Source organism: Lepisosteus platostomus, chromosome 7, assembly GCF_059453375.1.
Source record: "Lepisosteus platostomus isolate fLepPlt1 chromosome 7, fLepPlt1.hap1, whole genome shotgun sequence".
Lineage (NCBI taxonomy): Eukaryota > Metazoa > Chordata > Actinopteri > Semionotiformes > Lepisosteidae > Lepisosteus > Lepisosteus platostomus.
In genome coordinates, this window is record NC_142617.1 from 4702125 (window position 1) to 4727996 (window position 25872).

At 47.7% G+C, this 25872-nt stretch overlaps 1 protein-coding gene across 6 annotated transcripts in view; it reads left to right on the plus strand.

Moving 5' to 3' along the window:
• The first annotated feature begins 1327 nt into the window (after positions 1–1327).
• The window catches only part of cnksr2a (connector enhancer of kinase suppressor of Ras 2a), a 127989-nt gene continuing 103444 nt past the window's right edge, over positions 1328–25872 (plus strand). For 5 of the 6 annotated variants that reach the window (XM_088638711.1, XM_088638715.1, XM_088638712.1 and 2 more), the window contains exon 1: positions 1329–1987. In XM_088638711.1, the coding sequence (XP_088494837.1) occupies positions 1924–1987 (64 nt within the window). In that variant the 5' untranslated portion in view covers positions 1329–1923. Of the gene's footprint in view, positions 1988–25872 lie in introns of all 6 variants that reach the window. The other variant, XM_088638713.1, reaches the window with a different exon arrangement.

The following is a 25872-nucleotide window of genomic DNA, read 5'->3' on the forward strand; positions in this document are numbered from 1 at the left end:
ATAATAGCTGATCGACCCCTTGCTCTGGGGGCCGGAGAATCTTGAGTACAGCGGAAACCTTCTTTCCATATGAAAGTCGTGTACAATGCTTTTGCTGTTATAAGGGACACTGCGCAGGAGAATTATAAGCAGAATGAAAGGGTTTTCTGTCCTGACGAAAACAATTAAATAACTTCAATCTCCCTCCTAAACCACTTGGACATTGTATCTGGACAGTTGCATTACATACTGTACCACACTTGTAAATGAAGGAAGCCCATCTTCGTAAATTCTATATAAACCGGTGCCAGGACCTGTACAGCCACACCCGCGGTCTTCCACCGACTGTACGCGTTCAATGCGTGTTGTATTGTGCGAAATGATACCCCGGTTTAACTGCTTGAGCGTTGTACAGCGCGAAGCGCGGGGCCCGTGGGCTTCAAGCACAGAATCGCAAAGGCGGGTGTCTCTCGGGATTCGTCCGTCCTGTTCTCCAGCTGGACAGCTGCGTGCGAGCAGATGTCCCAGCGCCCGGACCCGGCGGCGGCGCGCAGCAGTGATGTCTGAAGCGCAGAGCACCAGCGCAACTGAGACCGCATTTGCCGGGACACGCCAGTTGCTCGCCTGCTTGCTTCGCTCCTAATAAGACACCCTCTTGCCGCCGCCAGACAGACCCAGTCGAGCACTTAACCCTCACAAAGACGCATCCCGTCTCTAAGGCTCCGGGCGGGCTATGTCTGTCATGAGCTGCCACTCACGCCAGAGTCCGAGGCCGTGATTCATCTTTGCCAAGGCTGTGAGTGTGCAGAGCCGCCCACGAACTTCTGGGCTGCGTTGAGTCGAGGGCTCTGAAGCGGCCGTTTCTTTACCCCCAAAACCGCACCATTCCAAAGCCTCCGTAATGAGAACTTCGTAATGACAGCTCAAATCGCTGTTTATTGCAGACACTAAACATCTATCTGGCCTAAGGCAAGTTATCTTGAAGTCTTAAAGAAATATACGGTAGTTTGTCAATTGTATCATTTCAGACTATAAATACCAATGCTGTGTAGAAAATACTTTATGAGTTCCAGCATATTTTAAGAATTGCCAAAACATGAATCAAGAGTTAATGAATGGATGCAGAATTATCGTATTGTCTATATAGATTCAATGGGAACAACAGATCAATTAAATTCGAATTCTCTCTACATTTCCGCTCGGTGATTTTTGTGATTGTTCTGTTCGTGTTTCCCTCCCAGGGGAGACGGATGTTCAATGGACTTTCCAAGTTCTTTATTTTTCTGCTGCAAGGCTTATGCACTTACAGTAACTGACCGCCAGGGTGCGTTCTGCCGATGAGTGGGTAGCAGTCGGCAGCGAGAGAGAGGAGAGAGGAGAGAGGAGGAGAGAGAACTACTGTAGCAGGCATGAGAGCGAGCAGTTAGAGAGCCGAGAGTGGAGATCGTGTCAACGTCAGTGCGAGGAAAAAGCGCTGTGAATTTCGACTGAACGGGACGCGATGACAGACGCGTAACAGATCTCAACGCGTGCCTTTCATTCACTTTGGCCGCTAAGACACCGTAGGGGTGGGTGGGTGGGGGGGGAAGATTGCCGATAGAAGATAGAGAAATAGAAAAGGAAGGAGGGAGAGGAAGAAAGAGAGAGAGAGAGAGAGTAAATAAAAGAACTAACCAGGCGCATCCACACAGACTGCTGCTCAAGAATGCGCAGAATTCCAGCGGAGACGGATCCGGCCAGCCAAGAGACCGCAGCTCACGGGCTGCCGCTGTAACGCGGATTCTAGCGCAGAAAAAAAAGTCCAGCGGAGATTCAGAGACAGAAACGGAAACAAGGAGGGGGTCGACCTGAAGTTCTGAATCGGCACAGCGGGGCTGGGGGCTGGGGGGGTTTAAACGTCTGTCCTGCTCCTTCTGCCTGGTCACAACCGCACAAACTTTATCAATGGCTCTGATCATGGAACCTGTTAGCAAGTGGACGCCGAGTCAAGTCGTGGACTGGATGAAAGGTAACGTGGTTCGTTTTGTTCTGCAAAATCTAAAAAGGCTGAGAAAACGGCAGTATTGATTTGGTGAGAAATGAGCCTGAGAAATTGTGTCTTTTTTTTTATTGCTATACAACACAAGCTGGATTATGGAAGTAACGTCACCGTGTACTAGCGGGGGAAACGCAATTATAGACTGAATTATCGTCGCTCACATTTTTTTTAATTTAAATTTGCGATAGGGTTCATTTCACTCATCTGTATAAGCCTGTAGAGTAGATGGGGGCAGGTTTCTGCGTTTTATTTTACTGCTGGGCTGTATTTCACCCGCTTAATCAAGTAACAGGTGATCTGAAATGATTCCAGCAGATGGGATATTATAACAGTTGGGTGTTTGTAAAACACATCTGAAATGAGAAATAAACGTACGCGTTTAACTATCGTTCTGTAATTATCTATCCCACGCAGGCAAACTAGCCGGTTGTCTAGCTAAAAATGGTATCGATACTCAAAGCTTACGACATACTGCCAGTGTTTTGATACCTTTTAATTAATAGAAATGTGTCACTACATTACGTCTGTTCAACATGTCTCCTAGCAGCATGTGCAGGTACTGTACGGCAAAGCGTGCTGGAAATTTCAGGTTAAAACACGGTTAAGAAATGGTGTTCGGGGGGTATCGGCTTCCGTGAAGCGCTGGGAGACGCGGGCGATATAGTCAGGGTGACAAATGGGTTATAAAACACTCTGAATCCTTCGTCATTCTCTCGAGAGGACGTGGGATAGGATTCGCTGTGAGCCTCTGTGGGGGGGTTTAGCAGGTGGGAGGCAGCTGTTCAAAAAATCATTTCGTCGGTTTCTTTGAGTTGAAACGAAGAGTACAAAGTTCGGTGGGTGAAGAACTACATGGCGACACGGTGCACTGTATACAGAGACACATCTGTTGGTGGTGTCCGGTACCGGTCCGGTACCGGCAGCCGAGCAGGGGCTGGAGATGCGGTATTATCCGCCGGTCACAACGCGGAGAGCGCAGTGCGCGAGCGGTCCGGCCCGCCGGCTCCTGGGGCGAGACGCCGAGTCCCCCCGCCCCAACCCCCGAACTGCCGCGCGCCGAGGTCGGACGGGCTGCCCCGGACCCCGAGCCCGAGCGCAGTGCCCGCTGGTCTCCTGTCCAGCAGGCTGCGGAGAGCTGGGCGAGCGGCGGGTTTGCAGCAGATTGGGCCACAGGCCACCTACTGTTTAACTCGCGCGTTTGTCGGAATCGGTCGTGCTACTGTCGCGGCATACGGCCACTAATCGTTATTATTGAGCTAGACCATTAGCAGGCTTGTAAGTCACATCACGCTCCCTTGTTGCAGTGTAGGAGAAACTATCACATATCACCTTTTGTGTGTGTGGTGTGGTGTGGTGTGGGTGTGTGTGGAGGAGGGGGTGCGGAACGGTTTTAATATTGTTTAGTTTTTATTTGCACTAAGATGGCTGACTTGTCGAGCGTTTTCAACAAAAATGACAGCCTGACCGCTTTTAGTAATTAATGCTTAATGGCTCGTGCCCGTGGCGCAGCTGGTGAGTGGACTGGTCTCTAGCCTGGCCCCAGAGAGCCCCAAGCCAGTAACTCTCACTGGGCACTCCAAACCCCCCTGTTATTTAAAGATTAAACTCATTGATCAATCATGCAAGTAGTGTTTCACCGGTCCTTGAGGGCCGGAGGATATTCTGATTTTTGATCTGTAAGAAAAAAAAAACCCAAATGACCTAATTGAACACATGGCCAGTTTGAGTTTCCAGAGTTCAGGTGTTTGGGTCCTTTGAAAGCTGGTGGTTTAACACCTGCTGGAGTGGAGCTCTCCGGGACCAGGGCAGGTTACCCCTGCTGTACAGTCAGGATTGCTTTCTGCCCACCTGTGTTTCTCACGCGTACTTCCAGGTTATTCCGACTTGATTTAGTCCGGAGGTCCCCAGTTCCTGTTGGCTTCACTGCACTAAAGCACTTCATTAAAACGCGTCCCCGACTGATTCAACAGGTGGCCTGGTTAGGATGTTTGCAAGTTCTTTTTTTTTTCTGGTTGAAGGTTAGTTATGGCTCCTACAGGTTTGGGAACTGAAAACGACAGGGCAAATTAAACCCGGGGATTAGGTCTGATAAGGGTTCAATCGCTTAATTGAGAGCTCAGGTGGAACACAAGCCAGCAGCTGTGAAGGTACCCAGGACAAGGACTGAGAACTCTGCCTTGCACCTGAGCCCTTAATCGGCTGATTGAACGAATGGTTTGCTTAATTGGACACTTTCAAGCCTCTCCCTGTTCTCACGAAGCTGCCGATTCCCAGAGATTCATAAAACCGGCTGGACGGGACTGGAGTCCTGGAGGACTGTGGTTGGACCCCTGCTGGCGGGAAATTGAAGTCAGGTCTCCCAAAAAGTGCAGCGGGGGTAGTTTGCGTCGGTTTCCGGAAACGAAACGGGCGGGGCGGATTTTCTTTTTAAGTGCCGTTTCAGTTGCTGTCCGTCTCGGCCTGTTTGGGCGGAGCGGTGGCACTGTGGCCAGAAGGCGGAAGGTTGCCGGTTCGAATCCTGCGGTCGGCAGAGGACTCCTACTCTGCTGGGCCCCTGAGCAAGGCCCTGAACCCCCACTGCTCCAGGGGTGCCGTATAAATGGCTGACCCTGCACTCTGACCCCCAGCTTCACTCCCTGTCTGTGTGTCTCATGGGGAGCAAGCAGGAGTTTGTGACAAGACGAATTCCTAATACAAGAAATTGTATATGGCCAATAAGGTGATCTTATCTCTTATCTCTAATATTTCCTGACACCAGTCAAGTCTGATATGCAGGCCAAGGGGGCGGCTGGTGCTCTGTGTCTTCAGCTAAAAGCAGGACCCGTGTGTTGCTGCGCTGGAGCACAGGCCCAGGACCGCCACAGGAATGCCCAGTTGGCACAGACTTTCAATTAGCACATGAGCGGCCTCAGGAGGCTCCGGCTGTGTCTCGGGTTGCCCCAGCTGCACCCTGTTCTGGACATCTGCCACGGTGCAGGGAGGTTCCCAGTCCTCAGGGAGGGAAGCCCGAGGCTTTGTGTTGATGTCTCTGGACGCAGGCAGGGTGGGAGTCGTGGCCTGTCTCCGGGGTGATGGGCTTCAGTGTGGGAGAAGAAGGGGGTCCCTAATGCACCGCCACTTCCCTGCTGGACAGGCATGTGACTGGCGATGCAAGTGACTTTCTGTACAGCGGTTCTCAGCTGCGTGCCCGCCCCTGCAATCGAGGGTGTTTTAACCCAGCCCGAAGGCCGCGGATAGAGTCTAGACGCTGGTGTCGGCTTATCCCGGGTGTTGACAGAACCTCAGCATGACCCTCGTGCCCCTTGTCATGTGCAGCTGGGCTTCCGTGTTCCCGAGGGGAACAACAGGCCCTGCCCGACCCACCGGTTTGACGAGTCTGGCGATCGGAAGAGCACGGACACAAAGGGTTCCCTGGAAACATTAGCTTTGCGCCCTTTGTTATCCTGTGGGAAGGGGCTGGTAGGAGATGCAATTCATTTATAGTGCTTTGTTAATAACTGATTGCTTGATGTTCTTGCTGATTTTTTTTTTTGCTTTACTGATGCTTTTTTTTAAGTGTTCTTGTTGCTTTCTCCCATCTGCTGCTGTCAGGGATCTGAAACCCAATATTTGCATCCGTGAGCTGGCAGTGACGGTGGTACGCTGAGTGTTCAGATGGGTCTGAGTTCCCTGCTGAGAGAATGCTCCACAGTCCAGTTGCTTTGGAGGAGGGAGGAGTGATTTAAAAGAGAGTGACGCAGAGGCGAAATTGTTCAGGATCCGTGCTGCTTTTTTTCCATGACTTTTTTTTCAACGTGATGTTCTGTATGTTTAATTCTAGCCAATGGGGGCTTGGGTAATTGTGGTTAAAAATGTCAGCGTGACACGCAGGAGAAGAGCCCCTCTCCGGCCCCTGCGATAGTTTAGACACAAATCTGGAGTTTCAGGAGGATGTCCAAACTGTGAATGACAGCGATGGTAGGATCAGCAGAAACACTGCAGTGGAGTTTTCAAAGCTATCCCAGTGGCAGATGGAAAATGATGTTTCTAGATTAGTTGCCCTGCCCACGCAGGGTGCCGTGAGATTTGAGGAAACTTTTTCATGGCCTTAAGAAGTTTGCAAACCGAGCAGACAGACTGTTAAGTAATGGCAAAGGTCAATATCTTACATTTAAGAGCCTTACAAAAGCATCCACCTTGTTCAGGCTGTGAGATCTGGGGAGAGCTGTCTGAGGCCTGCATGTCTAATGAGTCTCTGTGCACAGTCTCTGAGACTTGTGTAACTGCAAACTCTTTTCTGAGTCTGTCTGCGCAGCTGCTCGGTGCTGAAGAGGAGGCAGTGGGAGGCAATAACAGTCCTGCCCACAGATCAACTTTCATGTTTTGCTGTCAGTTTTTATCGTTATTGGCAGTGTTATTGATGTCCGTGTATGTGGGAATTTAGCATCTAGCTTCTTGCTCCAGGGTATTTTGATACGTTTCAGGTTGTAGTGCACGTTCTTGTACAATTTGATCTGGTGGAAGAGTAAATCAGATACACTAAAAATTGTTTTTCCCTAGCTGTTTATAAAAATTAACCCACAATAAGGCAGTAAGTATGAAATATCCAAAACGTGGGGCTGGCTTCCCCAAGCTCCTTTACCTTTTAAAACTTGAAATGGGTCAAACCTGCTATGTAATGAGAATTCATGTCAATTTACGAGAGAAGAATATTACATTTTTTTGTAAAAGCAGATGTGCAAAGTCTAATTGTTCCTAAGTCTAATGAAATCCCAAAGCTTTGCTTCTGTAATGAACACAGCCAGTGGAAACGGACAGCTTGATTATCATTATTATTATCCTGTGCCCTCATGAGGTCTCGAGCACTTCACCAGGAAATTGGTTGTGGAGAGGAATTGCAGAAGAGCAGGGGGCAGTGGATCCCACATGCTTTTAGAGAAGCTCTTCGGAGATGCATTTTCTGCGGGCGCCCTGAGACTCCTTACTGCCCCTCTGCTTGGCCAGCAGTAAAAATAAGCAGGACAGAATGTGTGCAATACGGCCCAGAGCACGGAATGGACCCCCCCAGAAAAATCCAGCGGTGTTTGGTACCTTGGTTTTCCACGTCCGCAGTGCCTGAGGCAGACGCTTACCTGAATAAAAGGCTGGTATTTACAGTACAACAAGGCACGTGGGGGTCGTGGGAAGACTGGGCAGTTCCAGTATGTTTGGAGGTTCAGGTGATTATGGCACAGCACTGCGCAGAGAGAATCCGAATCGGGAAGGAAGCCCGAGTTCTGGAACCGTGGAATCAGTTCTATCCAGGAGCTCTGGGTTAGGCCTTCAACATGGAGAACGTGTGGCTGAAAGCTGTAATCGATCTTAGATTGAGTGGAGACAGTGAAGCCAAGACAGGCACACTATTATTATTATTATTATTATTATTATTATTATTATTATTATTATTATTATTATTATTATTTCAGCATGATTTACAATTGAACATTAAGCCAATTCATGCTAAATGGAATCACAGTCTCGGGGCTCTGGGCTGTGGGGGTGTGGAACATCCAGCCACGTTGCTGAAGCCGATACCCCGGCTTCTTGCAAGAAACAGCTGGATGAGGTCCTGGCCTCACCTATCCAGTAACTACAGTACCATGCAGGCTAGATGGGCCAAATAGCTCCTCTCACCTGTGACCATTCTTATCTTCGGCCAATTGGCAGTGAAATCAAAGTCTTGTGAATCCTCCCCTATTTCCATCTATACTGTACCTTCCTTCTGCTTTTCTCCCTCCTCTTCTTCTTTGGCCTTAATTATAGTGCAATTTATTTCTCGCTGTTATTAATGATGCCTTGTTTAACATCTCCTCTCTGTCGCTCTGTTGCCGTTTGTTTTTGAGGCTCTTGACTGGAAGCCCATCAGTCTTGTTTACAGTCTTGTTTAAAGACGGCCGTAAATCTTCCTGCTGGCCCCGCGTTTCGATTCTCCATGAGCTCAGCCATTCTGAATTTCTGTGTACTTGTTGAACTGGAAATTTCATCTGTTAATAAGGCCAAAGTCAATAGATTTTACTCCACCTCTGATTTTCAGATCATTTGGTTTATGAGCGGCTGAGCCTATTGGTCCTAATTACTCCGCTCGTCTCGCGAAACGTTTTCCGTTCCAGAAAAAATAAATCTGCCAGCGGTCTGTGTAGGGCGGTATTCCATGACTTTGTCTCTGTGGTTTAATGGAACTGGTTTAATGCAGCATTGTATCGTGACCAACTTCATGCGCTGGAAAAATGTCCAAGAGAATTCCCCGATGAGACTGCATGAAGGAGCTGAGTAAGACTGTGTCCATTCTCCGAACTCTTCTGCTGCTTGTCTGGGAGGACTGTGTGTTGGCCCTTGGTCTGGTTGTTGAAATCCTTGCTGCAGGTGATCAGCCAACCCAGAGAGCCTGGGGTTTCCATTGGAAAAGACTGGCTATCCGGGAACTAAGCTCAGAAAGAACGAGCCAGTCTAAAATCTAAAAGCCAATAAAATCTTTCAGGCAGGTTTATTAAGATAATGCAGCAGATGTGATATAGTTGTTCTGTCGTCTGTTTGTATAATGAGATTTGTTTCTGACTCGTGCTTTCCTCCCTACCAAGAGCGGCGGGACTCCTCCTTTTAGGATCTGGTGTGTGGGAAAAAGGGCTGGGCACCTGATTGCCGCCTGTGAAGTGCATGGAAAATGAATTTACCTTCGAGACAGCACAGCTTTTCCTTGCCTGCTGGCTCACCATGGCCTTGAATTTAGCAGGTTGTTAAAAACACGTCTTTGCCCAAGAGCTGAGTGTTAATGGAACTGGAAATTTATTCTCTGTACCGTCCTGACTTGCTGAAATCTTGCTCATTTAGAACATTGATTAAAATTCATGGGAATTTTACAGAAACGGCTGTTTGTGAAGCTCTAAATGCGTAGAACTATTAATGAACATCACAGCTGTCACTGATACAAGGAGCAGCTCAGGAGAAGCTGGGGAGTGTTTCCTGTACAGTGCCTAGGAGTGCATTCAGCCTGGGCTGGTATGTGACCATGCCAAGGATTCTCAGTATGTGGGTGGAAGAACTGTTGCTTTATATTGTGATTACTCTGCGCAACTCAGTCGTATTTTGAAGAGAGGCAAGGAAAGGTCCTTCTATTAAGCCTTTTAAGTGTTTTTCCAAATTGTAATTTATAGTTACAGGGTGGCATGGACGCTTGGGTCCTAGGCCTGATTCCCGTCTGGGGAGCATTCTGTGTGAGGTTTGTGTGTTCCCCCCTGCCCGCGTGGGTGTTTATTGGGGACCCCAGTTTCCTCACACGGTCCCAGCACAAGCATGTCTAGGTGAATTGGCATCTCTGAACTGTTCACCGTGTGTGTGCACCTAAGAATGGCCTAATGTTCCACCCACGCCTGTTGCCCGCTGTGTTAGACTCTGGCTCACTGCTGCGCTGTATGGTACTGTATGTATTCAAGATGGATGGATTGAGGCTTGCAGTAGTGTCTCACAGTAATGGGATTCTTATTAAAACCCATTTTTGAAGACATTGCTTCCAAGCAGTCTTTCCTGATAACTTACTGCCCATAAATGCTAAAATCCTGTAGGTGTTAGTCATAACTGGGTAGTCTGGAACCTTAATGGCCTGTCTGCTATCTAGTCCTATTGGTCGGATTTCTGACTGGTCTTGTTTTCTCATTTTCCTGGTCCTTATTTTCCCCTTCTTGTTTCTTCTCCCCTTCTCCTCCTCCTCTCGCACAGGTGAGAGATGAGCACATTATCTGGCCGTTTAGCCCGGCTTGTCAGCAGCAGTTAGGGGAATATTGATGAGCGTCTTGCCTCAACAGGCCATTAAACCGCATCTCTGGAGGACAGGTGGCAGAGACAGCATGGGAAGGCTGTGATGAAGGGCTGAAGTGTTTGTGCCACCGGTCTGTCACCTTTAGAGAGATCACCTTTGTGCATCTTTTAAAATAACGAGCCTCCTCCGTTTTCTGAAAAGGAGGTGCCCTCAGCTGAGACTTCAGCTTGAGGATTTTCAGCAAGGTGCTGTTGTTTATCATCATCTGCATTACGGGTGTGACCCCCCCACCCGCACCCCTGCACCCCAGTGCAGCACAACTGTTCATTTGACAAACTTGCAGAGCTGCAAATATGCAGAGCTTCAGTTTAGGATTCTCAATTCTGGATAATCAGATTCAGCAGCCATTGGCATAGCTCCAAGAGTTTTTGTGTTGAAATTGAAAAGAAGCGTGTTGGGGGGAAAAAAAAAATTATGTACCTTAAGAATCTCTTCTACAAAAAGTTGTAGTTGTTCTGGTTAATAACATGTAAAGCAGAGCCAGGGAAGTTTACCGCTGATTGCATACATCTTGTTAAAAGTGTTTATCGTTCCCTGATAAATTTTCATAATCACTCAGAAGCTCCATTATTATCTCATCTATCAGCTTATAGCTCAGCAGCGCATTTCAAGATAGGGTTTCTAGTCTAATGAGGTGACCTTGCTTTACTCCACTTCTCTTGCAGTGCTGAGTTTCCTTTCCTGCACAGCTTGCAGCGCTGGCATCCCTGGCTTTGTAATGCTCAGTCTCCGGTTTCTTCACATTTAATCAAAAGCTGCCAGGCTCTGGGGATTCTGACAGGGGTTCCAGACGAACACAGCTACTGTAGGTGTCTGTCTGAATGTCCCCTGGTCTTCATTACTGCACTGACTCGGGGGTTTGTTCGTGCTCATTGTGGGAGGTGTGCTGTCTCCGTTTGTGAAAGCTCACAAACGGAGCAAGGATCCTAGGGGGCAACTCATGAGGTGTGGGGGCTGTTCCCAGCTCTGGGCTTCTGTGGGAGGAAAGGGAGGCTTTGGCAAGTGGTGGTGCAAAGTGCTGTAGAGTACCAGCCTTTCCTTGGACCCCAGAGGAATAGAGGAAAAAAGCAGGAGAAAATAGTAATGCAGTATCACAAAATAGAAATTCAATATCACAGACAAGTAGCTTGCAAATTAATTAGTAGTTAACCCCCCTTGACTTCAGAATCAGAATCCACTTTATTGTCCACTTAACAACAACAATAAAACCAGTGTATACACAGGGTGTATAAAACACAGAGTATATACTGTAAAACATCCAGTAGACTCTACAGATGTATACAATTAATGTTGAATACCGTACATAACAATATAACAGTGCACTTTGTGATTGCACGCTCTTTGAATGTCGCCAAAACCTCACAGGCTGCTCCTTGTGAGATATGTGTACATGTCCATGTCACTGGTTAGCTGTGCCACACTGTAAGAGCAAGAAGCTGTCAGTGGCTGCTAACCTTGACTATAGAGGCTGAGGAAGTCAGGAAATGTTCCAACATGCAGCGATACAGCAAGAAGTAACTACTATTCCTATCCATAACAGCAAGATATTATATATTCATATAGAAAACTTAGATAGTCATAATCTATCAGAATAGAAACAATGACCAAAGAATTGTCATTGTAGGTATTTTACATAGTTAGCTGTCTCCCCCTCATGTATGCCTTTTTTAAATTGGATAAAAAAACCTGCGTGCCACACTTTCAGATTTCCCTTCTCAAACTGGAAATAGAAAACATGTTTCTGCCAGCAGCTGATGCTGGGAATAAACAGCTTGTTTTAAACCTCGCCTCGCAGAGTGGTGTGCGGTTTCTTCTGCGGCTCACGCCCCCTGATCAGGAAGCTGAGGGTAGCTGGAAAGATGTGGTGACCACAGAGAGGGTGGGGTGCAGGGCGTGGGGCACCCCTTTCCAGAAATGCAGCTGTCTCTGACTCCCAGGGACCCTTGTGAAAGAGTACACACGCTGGGGAAAAAAACCTTCACATAACATGCAGCGATCCCGAGCTTGAATGTTTTGTGAAAGTTAGTCAGCCCAGCCCTCAGTTACACATACTGTATATTCAATGCTGCTCTGTGTCCAGGTCCCATGGAAATATAGGTCCTGTTGCCTGTTGGAGACTGGTCCTGTAACTTCCTTTTTCACAATGCATCCTGTTGGATCTTATGTGGAAGGAAAATATTCCTCCCCAGACTGAGCCCAGAGTTCAGATGTCCAGCACATGTCTTCAGAAAGAGATCTGATTGTCTCTTCTGTAGAACAGAATATCATAATTCTCCTCATCTCACACATTTCTTTAGATTGTTTTTTTATTTAGTGAGAGAAAAATGTAAAATTGATTTAATCTACAGGAAAAGCTTGTTTGGACTTTGAGAGCATTGCTTTTAATGCAGTTTTTAGCTGAGTGTCATGCGATTCAGCGATGTCTTTGAAGCCCAAACTCTGGCTTCATGCAAGATCCGCACGTCCTAATGGGTGAGATCCTCACGTCAGTGACCTGCTGACTACCAAATGAGCTACTGCAGATGGGCCAGATGGCATCCTCTTGCTTGTACTCATTCCTGTGTTCTTCTGGGCCTTTTTTCTGTTGCAAAGAGAAACAGCTTGTTGTGTGGACCTCTGTTATCTCTATGATGACTTGAGGATCAGGATGCAAAACACTGAAGTTTTCTTTTTCAGCTCACGATGCACGAACCTGGGTTGTTTTGTGACTTTCTTTCCTCTGCAGACGGTTGTCTCCCAGCGCAGGGAGTGGGTTTTGTCTGTGTGTCCTGGTCAAGGGGCTTTTGTAGCTGCTCTGTGCTCTCGCCCCTGACCCCTCCCTGCAGGTCACGGGGGAGAGGGGCGTCTCTGTTCCTGGGGTGCGCACTCCTGCAGGACAGGTGAACCCTCATGCAGACGAGGATACAGGAGTGTGGAGTCAGCGGGATCTGTCTCCACGACACTGGCCAAGCATGCTTGACCACACAGCACACGTCCAGGAGAATACCAGCCTTGACAGAAGTGTGGAAGTGCACTTTTCAGCCACCCAGAGCCCCAGTCCTCCAGCTGTTAAAGGTTACACCTCCGAGTGGAAATTATTCCCTGAGAGGCTGCCAGGGGTAGAAAATAATCCAACAGCGACACACAAAAAACAGTATTCCTTGTTGACTTTCCTTCTTCGGGGCCGTGGGGTTTGGGCGTGTTCATTTTGAAATCTGACACAGGTCTCATGTAGCCTTTATTTTTTTTATGTGAATCACAATTTCCAACCTTTCCATTACTGGAATATGGTCTTAAAAAATGTGCCCCAGAAATGCATTGGACACGTGCAGCTGTCATTTAAAATTGCCCGTGCCTGCTCAGTTATTCTGCTCACATGTGGGAATGCTTGCAATGTCGAGATTTATCCAGTCAAGTGAAGGCTGCCAGCAGAATGTGCCTGCTCTGTAATAAGGAGGCTTATGATTTGTGGAGTTGTCACATAAGAATCATTGTTAAACTCCATGTATATATAGTACATGTCATACACTTATACTGTAAATGCTTACTGTATATTACTATAAATGGATAGTCAGCTGCTTCACTGAGGGTTTCAGAAACTCGAGAAAATCTACCAAACATGACAGCTACTGTTTGACACAGTATGTTAAATCGGGAGGGTTGGTATTGCTTCCTCAATACATTAGGTTATTTTTGTGATTCTTTTCCAGTTAAGCAAGTTCCTCATCTTACATGTGAATAATAACTGTGGTTATTAAGGCATCCTGACACCACAGTGAACCTGACTCCCATTCAGGGTAATGGTCCTGATTTGTGCCCTGTATTTCTGAGACCCTGGTACAGTATCTACCTACCTTTGCACAGGAATAACGGATGCACAGATATGTGCGTGACTGGTCCTGGGAGTTGTTGGAGCTGTGCCTGGAGAAGTGCGATGGTCCTGCCGGAGTGGGCTTGTTTGCAGAAGAGGCGGGCAGTGGCGGGCAGCTTCCGGTTTCAGTCTTGCCAGCCTGGGGCGTGAGTGCTACTCCTGTAATCGCAGAGATGAGTTCTCCTCCCTCCTGACCAGACTCGGGGCCGGCTAATTTAATCTGGCCTGCCTATCCCCCCTGGTTATCATGAATTGTGGGATAAAACGATGTATTCTACCCTTTCATCCTTAGTTCAATGTGGTGGTCAGCCTCTTGCACAGAACGCTGAGCAGTGTGCATATTGTAGCTGTTCCCGAGTGTCATAAGGACAGGCAGCCGGAGAGGAAACAGTTGGTGATGCTGGAATAGGGAACAGGAAGGCCTCATATTCCAGGGAAATATTCCAGAGCTTCAGCAACAGGTGGTAGAGGCGATTGGTTTGGGTCATCCTTCTGTCCTGAGATTCAGCTGATCCCGAGCTCTCGAACCCTGAGCAGAGCTCTTACCCTTGAGCAAGAGAGGAGAAGGAATGGGATGCAGGGGCAAGGGTGGTGAAATACAACATCTTACTTGGCTGAATGGATTGTTGAACCACCCTGTGTTTCTCTTTCTTCTTGCTTTTTGGCATCCGTACAGGAAAGATTTAAAGTGCTTTGCAGTGATATTGACAGACCTAATAATCGCTCTAATTATTTCTTTATGTTTATGCCATGGTAGCTCTGTTTTACATTAGAGTCAGACAAACATGCCATGGGAGTGTTTGTTTCAGTGATTTAACGTTCTAAACAAGACAGCCTTTATTGGAAGCTGGTATTAGCTTCAGCCATTAAATTCGATGCTGGCTCAGTTGAGGCTCCTCTCAGAGGTTGGTCCCACGCCTGGGTTGGATGTCATATGGTATCTGCTGAGGCCAAAACACAAAGTGGTTTTTCTCTTTGTATTTCAAGTATTTCATACTTGTCTTCGGGGCATTCCACAAAGTGTCTGTGTACATATCTTACTTCTGAGTAGTTAATGGTAGGGTTTATATGACATTTGTCAGGGTGGGGAAAATGTGACGACTTCAAGTATTCCAGTCATGAATCTCCATGTGCTGGGGATTAGGGTACTGGTCCTGTTCAGATAAGCTTTTCTCCTGCTGTCCATAAATTACCACGTATTAAGGTACTAACGGTGCATTCAGAGCCATTTTTTTTCAGCCAGTAGTGCTCTTACACTCTTCAGGAAATGCACAGGAGATCTGTTAACCGTTATCTCTCCTGGCCCCAGCCTGCCAGGAGTTTTTATAGTCTTCTCTGTGCTCCCTCTGTGTGTTGGCTCAACCCACTCCCCCCATCATAATCACCAAGGACGAGGAACACGTTCTTCAGCCTGTTGCAGGGCTGAAACAACATGTTCTGCTTTTGTTGTGTTTGTGCCTGTCTGAAATGACTCAGTTAAAGGGGCTGTTTTTTATATAACAGTAGAGCTTGACCTCAAATTCAACCATGGGCAGGCTTGAGTATTCCAACATTATCTGCCACACAGTTTCAGTTGAAGGCAGTGGAAATATCTGTGGGTCTCTTTGGTGGCATTTGTCATGCCAAAAGATGCAAAATATTTTTGGAGCACTAGCATTTGAATTCAAAGTCCTTTTTTTGTGCTGATTTACTTCAATCACAATACAGTGATTTGATTTTCCTAACGAAGGAAGGGATTGGCTAAAACGAAATCCAAAATGCAATAATATGTCAAATGAAATCATTTTAATATTTAAATAAAATGATGGATTCATTTAAATTCTAAATGTTCTTCAACAAGCACTATTTGTCTGGGGAATGTCATGAAAAAATTGCCCCTTGGTTAGAACTTTTAATGCACTACATCTGTGTCTCTGTTACACTGTAATCAGTGTCAATAATTGCAGATGTCCCCGTTATATAAGCAAATGGAATTCAGAGTGGTCTGCACTTAACCAGAGACCTTGGTGTTGCGCATTTCCTGTGTAGGTCTCTTGGTTTTCTGTACAGCAGGTCCACAGTCCCACACCCCTCAGGGGAGAGAGAGATATTTCATGATACAGCTGCAGCTCCTCTCTTACAATACTAAAGGATCATGACGATGTAGCTGAAAAGATAGTGTAAGGAATCCCTAATGAAGAGATATGTGGATCCTGTGCAGACGCAGGAGCAGGTGGATGACAAGGCAGGCGAACAATCCGGTACGTAAGGCGAGTTTATGGTCCAAAGGAGAAAGGCGATTCAGAATCCAGGAAGTACGATTGAAACAAACAATCCGAAACAAGAGGGGAGGTCGAAGGGAGGAAGGTGGGTCGAAATCCGGGAGTACACTACAAACAATCCGAGACGAGAGGCGAGGTCTGAAGTCGAAAGGCAAAAGGGAAGTCCAAAATCCAGAGTAATACGAGGTACAGTAATTCGCCAGGTAGAGCTCTCCAGGAGCAGACTCAATACCGAGCAGCACGAAGCGGGTTCGAATGGCTTCTGGTAGGGCGTCTGGTGCCGAGTTAACACGTGCGGCGGCGCTTGTAATCATCACCCCGCTGCTGGCGCTGATGAGCCCTCTTGGGGGGCTGGTCTGGGCAGGCTGCCGGTCGTGACAGATAGAAACTCCCCGCCGTAACTTCCAGCCTTGAATCCTCAGACGTGTCCCGTCCGTCCCATCATGGCAAGCCCCTCCCATTTCCACTTTCCCCACTCATTCAGAGGACTTTGTTCATACTGTATCTGTAAGGGTTTCGAATAGGTCAGGTTGCTTGAGTGTTTGAGTTGAGTCAAGCCACTGCATTGCTTTTTCAGACCTTGCCTTGTACAGGAGATGTCTACACAAGCTGAAACACAGAAGAGCTCAGCTCCAGGAGACCGGGCTGCACATCTGTGTGGTGCTGTGCTGTATGTCCTCACTTGAAAGGGGTTGGCAGGGGGGCTGCTCCGTGACAACAGCGGGGGCACGTCTTGCCCCTCTCTGCTCAGCGCCCCGACCCCCCTGCGCACCCTGTTTGTCCGTGTGTCCACTGCTCTCTCGGACAGCCAGCTCCCTGACCAGCAGCTGATCAGACGCAAGGCCGCTGCTGGCCGGCGTGGGCGTCTGGCTGGCTTTCTACGATTTGTATTCTGTTGCAAGTAGGAGTGTACGCCGTGAGTCACGGCTGAGTCATAGATCTGAAACCCGAGAGTCAATTCACCTCTCAAAATGTTAATTTGAAAATTCAAGCGCTGCCTGTAGCTGATTCTTTTCCTTTTTGCAAAGTCCTTGATGCAGGATTAGTTTGTGCTGTGGGCTTGCCTTACTGACAGTGTACAGTATGTCTTATTTCTTGCTCTGTGCTGGACAGAACAGGACCAGATGCACTGCAGGATTGCGAATGTTTTAGGAACTGGGGGCCTGAATAAGTGCAATGACATGTACGATTTGCCTTGCAGGAGCAATTTGTCTTTTTGTGTTTGTGCCCATGAGGTTGCTCAGACAGCGTGATGGGACGTTCTGAAGTTGCCGGGGGGCCAGTTTTGTGAAGCCCAAACTGCGAACAGGAATCAGGTGATTTGAGCACTGACCAGGTGCCTCTCGCCTGGTGAAGCTGACTCCTCACCTGTCCTGCCTGTTCTTGCCTCCACCTCTGTGTCAGGGTGGCTGATGCAGCGGCTGCTGGCATCTCAGCCTGTGTTTGCTCCTTTCCAGTTGTGCTCATGGCTTCAATGAAAGAACCTCCTGTCAGCCCTTGACGGCAGATGTGATTCACCAGCAGTGGGAAGACATTTAGTTGGAGTTTCTCATTTTCCTAATATATTGGTAACAGTAGACGGCACACACACCATTGAAACCTCCTCTGGCCCTATCTGTGCATGTGTATAGACTTTCAGAAACATGGTGTAGGCATTTGAACATGCACGTGTTGGGGGATCCAAACTGAATCATGTCAAGCGCTGTAGTCAAGTCTTACATCTTAGCATGCAACTCTTTAAGTCTCACAAACAGCCCCTATGTTGAGGGGTATCTGGAAGGTCCGCCTCCTTATCAGAAAAGCTGCTGGTGCCAGACTCTGGTCCGGGAGACGGACCTCAGACTGGGACACTCTGGTTTCTGGCCGACAGCACGCAGGCTGGAGCTCGTCACAGGCTGTACATGCCAGGCTACCCTCAAGTCACCAGCTGCTGTTTATTGGGAAAAATATTATAATGCTTATAGAGGCCACAACAGATTTTTACATTAGTATGTTACAGCTTGCATCATTAGCATATTTTCTTAGTACGTAGGACACTGTTTATTTTGCAAATTTTTGCAACCCAGTTACAAATTGGGGTATGTTTGTGCTGTGACAGGCCGTAGTACATCTGGGCTTCAGCGTGGTTTGGATGCGTTTGAAATCTCAGTGGCAAATTCGTGTTTTGGCTGTCAGGGAAGAATACGCATTTTTGTGTTTCCAATTGACTCCTCTGAACAGAAACAGATGTACCGGTATAATAGGAGCTTCTAATAAAGGAGGATTAATAAGACAAATACGGTGCTTCAAGGGCATGGCTCTGAGTGGGCATAAGAATTTCAGACTTAAGAAAACCATCAGAAGATAAAATCGTCTTTATGTAACAGATTCTGAATTCCCTCTCTCCTGTGAAAGCTGAATGCCGGGTTTGTTTTGGAGTTTTTTATAACTGTTATTTGTATAATTCTGGCAGTAGCATTGCAGCCTTGTGGCCTGGTCCCCTCAGGTCTCAGAAGCTGAAAGAAGGCTGGGCCTGGTCAGTCCAGGAATGGGAGGCACTGCGGTGTCGGCAAACAGGTGGCTGACATGATTTTCCAGGTTCAGACCCCTGTAGGGTGACTGGGGCAAAGTGCTGTAGGAGGTTTCACAGGGGGGTGCTTTAGACTGAGTCCTGAGTACTTAGTCATTAACAGTCCTGTGGCAGCTTTTGTAACAGCTGGGAGGTGAACCCTGGCGTCCTGGAGAAATTCTCCGTGCTCTGCGGTGTAGTGGTGTTGCTGTAATTCAGGTGGGGATGATGTCCTGGACCTGCAGGCAGGAGGTAAACGGGCTAGTAACTGTCTTATCTGGACCAATTGAACGGCTTCTCCCAGATCTTCAGGTAATACTGCTTTAAAGAGACCTAAAAATCCGCCAGACCAGGACTGGTAGGAGACCCATTTAGTCCGTAATATTTCAGTTACATTGTATCAAGGGGCACATTTGTGCCGACTGTAAATCTTCTTACTAGGGATGCCTCCAGTTAGCTTCATGGACACACTATTGGATATATTCAGCGCCAAAGAGCTTCCTTTCTACAGATCCCTTGATTGCTTTTTTCATTTCTCCATTACACTGAAGTGCCAGATGTATGTCTGACTGCAGAGCTGGAAAAAGCATGCTTTAATTCACAGGTACTGTAAGCAGCACTCATATCCCTTAAGATGACAGGGAATAACCACGAGCGAGCGAGGAGTAATTAAAAGTTTAGTATGTCACTCTTGTAAGAGATCTACATTTGAGTGCTTTTTGTGTTGAGGCCCTGGCTCCACACAACGGGCAATGGAGTCTTTCCCCAAGAAGCTCCATGTCTGAACAACCCAATTATTCAGAGACTCTGTGGACATTTTCGAAAACCTAGTGAAAAGGCCTGTCTTTCTTCTAAAGCTGTTAATGTGGGATTTAGTTTTGCTCTTGGTTTTCTCTCTCTTTCTTCTTATGTGTGTTCTGCGAGTGCTGTTGTACAAAATGGCATTTTTTAAAAAGCACTTACAGGTGACGTTTTCGTTATTATCAATCACCATTGTACGCAGTATAGGGAATGAAAACCTACCAAACTGCTCTTCAATGTCAAATTCCTGGACTAGAAGTGCTTTCAAGGAATGAAAGGTCTGCAAGCTTTGTACACAAAGTGCCTTAGACAGTATTAACGTGAATGATCTACAATGAAATCAGATCCCCTGCTCTCCTGCGAGCTGATTTCATGGACGCGGCAGTAATGGGATCTTATAATGCACAGACACCGGTCTCGTTTCGTAGGGCTCGCCCCCAGTTGACAAATGCAGAAGACGACCTTGTAGTTCAAAGTCAAACAGGTTTTTAAACATATGACCCGCGTTGAGCTGCACAAGCCTTCTCCATTGGCCTGGCGGGCGTTTAGCCGATCCTTTGCAAGCCTGTTTTCACCTGCAGCACAATCCTCACTGCAGGAGGGCAGCCTGCTGCTTGGATGTACAGTGTCATGCATCCTCTCTTTTTGTCGGCGAATTGGTGCTTTACCCCCTCAGCTGATTGGGAGGTACTGAACCCGGGCGCGTCTGGTGACGGCGTTGTTAATGCCCGGGGCTGCGGGGATGAGGGGCTGCTCTCAGAGGGCCCGGCGGTGTCCCTCTCCACTCCCCCGCTCGCTCTGCAGGGGAAGAGCTCTGCAAGCTCCTTGCTGGCCTCTATCTTTCATCTGCTTGCCAGGTACAGAAGTGCTGCATGTAATGTGATCCAAATGGCCTTTTGATGAGCACGATCTTGGTTTATTAGGATGGATTGCTGGGCCAGCCTATGGGTAAGCCGCTGCACTGCCTACTGTATGTGAGTCACGCCTAAGATGAGCAATGAAGCACCGGAGTCTCCTGCAGACTCTTTTTTTATGGCGAAACCCTTTCCATCTTTAAATAAATCCCAAAAGGTGATTAATATTTGAATTAACTTTTAGCTTTTAATTTCTGTGCCCTCAAAATGTCCTATGAGCGGATGCGAAGAGAAAGTGATTGTGCTCGCAGCGTGCTCACTTGCAAATGAGACGCAACCTTTTCGGCACCCAGAGTTTAAAAGAGCTCGCATTGAGCAAGCAGGACCGTCATTGAAGCTCCACGAAGGAGGGATGCGATGATAGGACAAGATGATGGTCTTCTCCATTCCTCTTCCTGTCTGATAAAACAGGTTTTCAATCCTTTTCATGAGCATTAAAATCATGGAGAGAAATGGTTTAAAGTTTCCAACTCGAGTCATTAAATTACCAGTATATTTCTGAGCTACTGTATGAGGAGTCCCAGGCTGGATCGCACACAGCTCCTGTGGGCGTTTCTCCTTGTTTCCTCTCCTCACAGATTTAAGATGCAGTGAGGAGCTGGCTTCCTCAGGGGCTGAGGCTGTTGCTCTCTGACGGCCCTGCCCGACTTGACCAGGGGCAGAGGAGAATGAGCATTTCAAAGAAGGTTAATCAGTCATTCCATTTGAGGATGTCTAGACCTCAGTAAAAAACCATGAAACAAGACTAGACTATTGAAAAATTAAAAAATGTAACTTTTTACCTACAGTATAAACCTTTCTTTACATATATATAAATCTTTCTTTAGCTGTGACATATTCCTTGGGGCAGGGTTGTATGACAATGGAATGGCCACTAGATCCCACCACTAAGTGTGATTGTCTGGATTTTTGGAATTTTCACAATTTTCACTTGTGTTCTGTCTGCATATAAAGTTGTCTCATTGTAGCTGTAGTGGGAGCCTGTGCAGTAGACCTGGTACTGTATGTAGACTTTGTAGCTACTCTGAGTGAACTGAAACTAGAATGTTTTCTACTGTCTAGTTTTGATCCTGTAAATAAAGCCAGGAAAAGTCTTGGATCATTAACATTGATGCAGACTAAACGAATGTGGTACCAGAAGCTGTGATCTTCCATAGAGCAAATCAAATGCAAAACTCTCCCCATCACTTTAATAACTATTCGGAGAGGCAGGAAGTGACAAAGATCAGAAAGAATCTCTACGCGATAAAAGAAAAGGCTCCATTCAGCTCTTAGCTTCTCTGGGCAGTACATGTAATCCCACTATTGTGTGGTTCTCTGGGAGGTCCCAAGACACAAAAGGCCGGGGTGTGGAGCAGAGAAAGGAGGCAGGGGGATTAGACTCTGTAGAGAATGCACAGTGCATACACAGGTATGCAGTTGTTCTCGGAGGCTTCTCCCTGCGGAAGACTGGTTCTGATGCTCACAGAGACAGGAGAGACCTGGGATGGGTGGCTGTGATGCTTGGGTGTGCTGTGTGGGATTCCTGAAGCTGGAGCAGGGAGCCGCGTCAGTGTTTGTCTGCAGAGGGACAAGGAAAGGCTAATTCCGTGCTGAGAAGAAGAAGAAGAAACGTGCTCAGCGTTTGTTCAGGGCTGAGGGAGAGAGAGGAAGGTAGCAGGGATGTGACACTCAGGAGAAGAGTGGACAGAGTGAGAGAGAGTGTCCATTCGAGTGGAAAACTTGGGGGTGAGTCTTAGAGGACGGAGTACCTGGGCTGCACATCTGGGAAGGGCTCTCTCCCTGTGTGTCTTCGAGTAGGAGTCACTGGGGCAGAGAGCTGTGAGAAACCTGTGGGAGCTTCTGATTTGGACAGAGGTTCCTTCACAGATCTCTGCAAGAAGCACCAGAAGACCATTCCAAGTCTCCGAAGCTTCACGAAAGCCTTCCCCATGAGTTTCGTGGGGAAAACCTGACTCGCTTTCGTGCTGTCTAGAAAAGTTTCAACAGTGCAGCTGGGACATGGACTGAATTACATTCTACATGCGGACATCCGTTTTCCCCATTTCTTTGTGTAATACATTCATGCACGGGGGTTGCACTGCTGTACATACTGTATAAACTGGTATAAAGTATAAACTAAAATTGCAAACATGAGACTGAAATGCAGAAGCTCTTGATTGATAGTCTGTATTGCTGCAGGACAGAACTGTTCTTAAAACTAGTGTTGCTTTGACGGATCTATAGCATTTGTGTTATTTTCTTACCTGGCACCCCTTTGCTAATGACATGCTCCTCCTCCTGTCGATTTCTCCTGGTGAATGAGAACGATTCCCAGTCAGTGGCTCAGCTTGGCAGGAGCTGGTGCGGGTTACTGCAGCGTCAGGGAGTCTCCCCTCGGGCTGGGACGCCAACGTTTAGCTCGGGTGCCTCACTTGGGTCTGCAGCTGCAGTGTCTGCATTCGGCTTGAACCCCGAATCCTAAGGACCATTACAAACAAGAGGAGGCTCTCTGGCCCATCTGTGGGCTTGGTAGCTGGTAGCTAATGGATCCCAGGACCTCGGCCGGCTGTTTCACAATCACAACTGGGTAGGAGCTTCTTTACTCTCATAGCCCTTAAAAGAAGTGCCTCCTGTTCTCGGGGGTTGAATACACTTCCACTTAGTTTCCACTCCAGTGTCCCCCGAATTGTGTTTCGTCAGAATCCTCTGTCAATGACTCCAGAGCCCAGACTCTCTCAGCAATGATCTCTGCAGTAATGTAGGCATGCTTTTATACCTGATTAACACAAGCGAAGCTGAGTATCTCTGTGGACAACTCATTGCACATCACGAGGCCAGGTGTGCTCATGGAGTCTTGACCTCATGCTGACCCTTTCCTTTCCGAGCCCTTTCAGAAACGCAGGGGCTGGCGATCAGAAATGGGCCAATGGCAGATCTCTGATTCAGAATTGCCGGCTGTGATTCTGACTGTTTGTAACAGCGCATAATACCAAACCATTTACATTAATTTCAACTGGTTTATAATAAATTATTGAATCTAACAAAATAATATGCCTTTCAAATTTCATCATTCCCTTCAATCCCTTAATTCACATTCACTTGAGGCTTAACAAGCTATAAATAATTACAAGCAGGCATTAATAATAAATTTTTGGTATTAATCTAATGTACTCTTTGCTTGCAAAGCAGCAAAGGAAAATATTGCTCTTCCCCAGCAGTCCTTCTTTCTTTCTCTAATATTTGAGTCCTTTTGTGGTTGTGTAATTCAGCTTAAGAATTGCGAGTCGTTCTCATACAGTAGCTCATCAAAGACTGCTCTTCCTTTGAGCTGAAATAATACAGGGGTTCAAAACCGAGTATTGATCAGAGCCGCTAATACAAGCTTTGAAAGGGTCGTGGAAAGAAAGCGGTCTTATCACGGGTTCTTAGGATGTGGAAGTTTTTCCTCTCCAGACCCGGAGCCAGACTCTGCCAGCAGGGTATTTGCGTTCGTATTTGTTATCGTGGGTATTTGGCAGAATCGGCGTACAGTAGATGCGTGGAGTGATTTAGGAGGATTACGAGATCTGTGAGTGACGGGGCGAACAGGAGCGAAGGGCTGAGTGTAGAAGTGGAACGGGCCCCGATAAGACCTCTCTGTTGTCGGCTGTGCTCCGACTGAACCGCGCACACAAACGCCCCTTTGTGCGGACCTCTGTTCCGGGAAGCTGGGCGGCTCCGGGGTCGGGCTGCACACTGTGTCCATTCACCCTGCAGGCTGCGGCCGGAGAGGGTCCTGCCCCAGTGACCGGATTGCGCCCCGTGTGGGAGACCGCTGGCGGGAGTTTCCTTTCCTTTCTCCCTAACTTTCCTCGTCCGTCCGCTTGGATCCCTTCCCCCGTTGGCCGGCCCTTAAGGTCACGGGCAGTTCAAGTGGTGTCGGCGCTGCTCTGCGCTCCCAAATCCCCGTGGGGGTGGAGGGGTATTCCCTGGAATCCTCTCTCATCCAGACACTCTTAGTTAAGGAAAAAGTCGCCTCATTTGTTCTTATTTCATTTTTTCTTATGTTATTTCAAGTTAGCCTGCAGAATGTCCTCAAGCTATTTCCTAAGTGAAGCGGTTAATTAATTTGCTTTTTTTTTTTGCTTGTACAATATATGTATCGCGGGCGGCCGCCTGAACTGAATGCCTAGCTCCTCTGGAGCTCTTAAGTTTTAATTGCCGAATTCATGAGTGAGAGAACTGCATTACCTCCGTGCTTGTCCAGCAGGGAAGGGCTTCAGTATCTGTTGACCTCTATTTCCTGGTGGTCAAAGGCATTGAGAGACATAATCGCCCCTGTGTGTTTGCCCGATTTGCAATGCTAACCCCATCCAAGACACAGGTAAGCAGCACTCATATCCCTTTAGATGACAGGGAATAACCACGAGCGAGCGAGGAGTCATTAAAAGTTTAGTATGTCACTCATGTAAGAGATCTACATTTGAGTGCTTCTTGTGTTGAGGCCCTGGCTCCACACAACCGGCAATGGAGTCTTCTCTAGCGCAGCCAGCCTGACCTTTGCATGATGAAAGCAGGTGAAGGGAGCCTGCACACCTCCTTATGCAAGGCAGTAGCTTTGGCAGAAGAGGTGTCGAGTCTGTGCCACCCTCCCACTCAGCCCTGAACCCCGTTCTCCGGGGCTCCCTTCACAGAACGCGTCGTGATTGATGCTGTGCAAACCTGTCAGCCGTCAGGCGGCGTGAGAGCGTGCGTTTTCTCAGACGCTGGCGGTGGGGGTGTTGTCTGGGTTGCTAGGGGAGGACGATGCAGGACAGGCAGGAGGTGGGGTCGTCGGTGGGACAGCTGTGTGAGACAATGGCAACACTAAACTGGCTCTTTACATCAGAACTCCTGAGGCCCGGGAGGCAGGCTTTCAGGCTTCGACAGTGATAAATGGTGCAGATTAACACACTCCACCATTCTGAATGGAGTACAGCTTCAGTTCCCTTAGGGAGCAACTTAAAATTGTATAATTTACTTCAGCAAATACGTCGGCATCTGTTGTCATTTATAGGCAATTATCACTGATATTATTTAGCTATACGTTTGTTTAATTTCTCTTAGAAATTGTTAAATGAGAGGAGGCAGCTCAGTCCATCAAGCTCTTACGTCCTGGCATTTCTGTGCTGGGGCTTGATGACCCGGAGCCTGGCCAGCAGACAGAGCCCAGTCTTCAGTGGCTCCTGGGCAGAGTGTCCAGCCTGACCTTTGCATAATAAAAGCAAGCAGTGTCCCTTCACATCCCTCTTCAGACGAACTCTTGATAATTAGAGGACCGTGTGTTCAGAAAACAGATCTGTTGCTCGAGCTTGTATTGTTTTTGCGATGGGGGTCCCTGTATTTCTGAATGAAGTCCTAGTGCTGTGAAGCTCATTGTGCTGCGCAGGCCTCTTATAGATGTGCGACGGCAACCCCCCTGTCTGGAAAGAGCTCGGTGACAAATGATTTTGTTTTTCTGGGCTTTGCACAAGCAGTCGGACTCTCTCATTAAGGCCGCCCGATGGAATTCATTAACTTGCCAGGGGAATGGGAACGCGCACAGAAAGATGAAGACGCCCAGCGCAGGGACGGAGGACGGGGTCTGTGCAGGAGGCACTGTGAGGGCGTGAGGGGAGGTAGAGGAGGAGCTCGCAGATGTGCAGGAGTT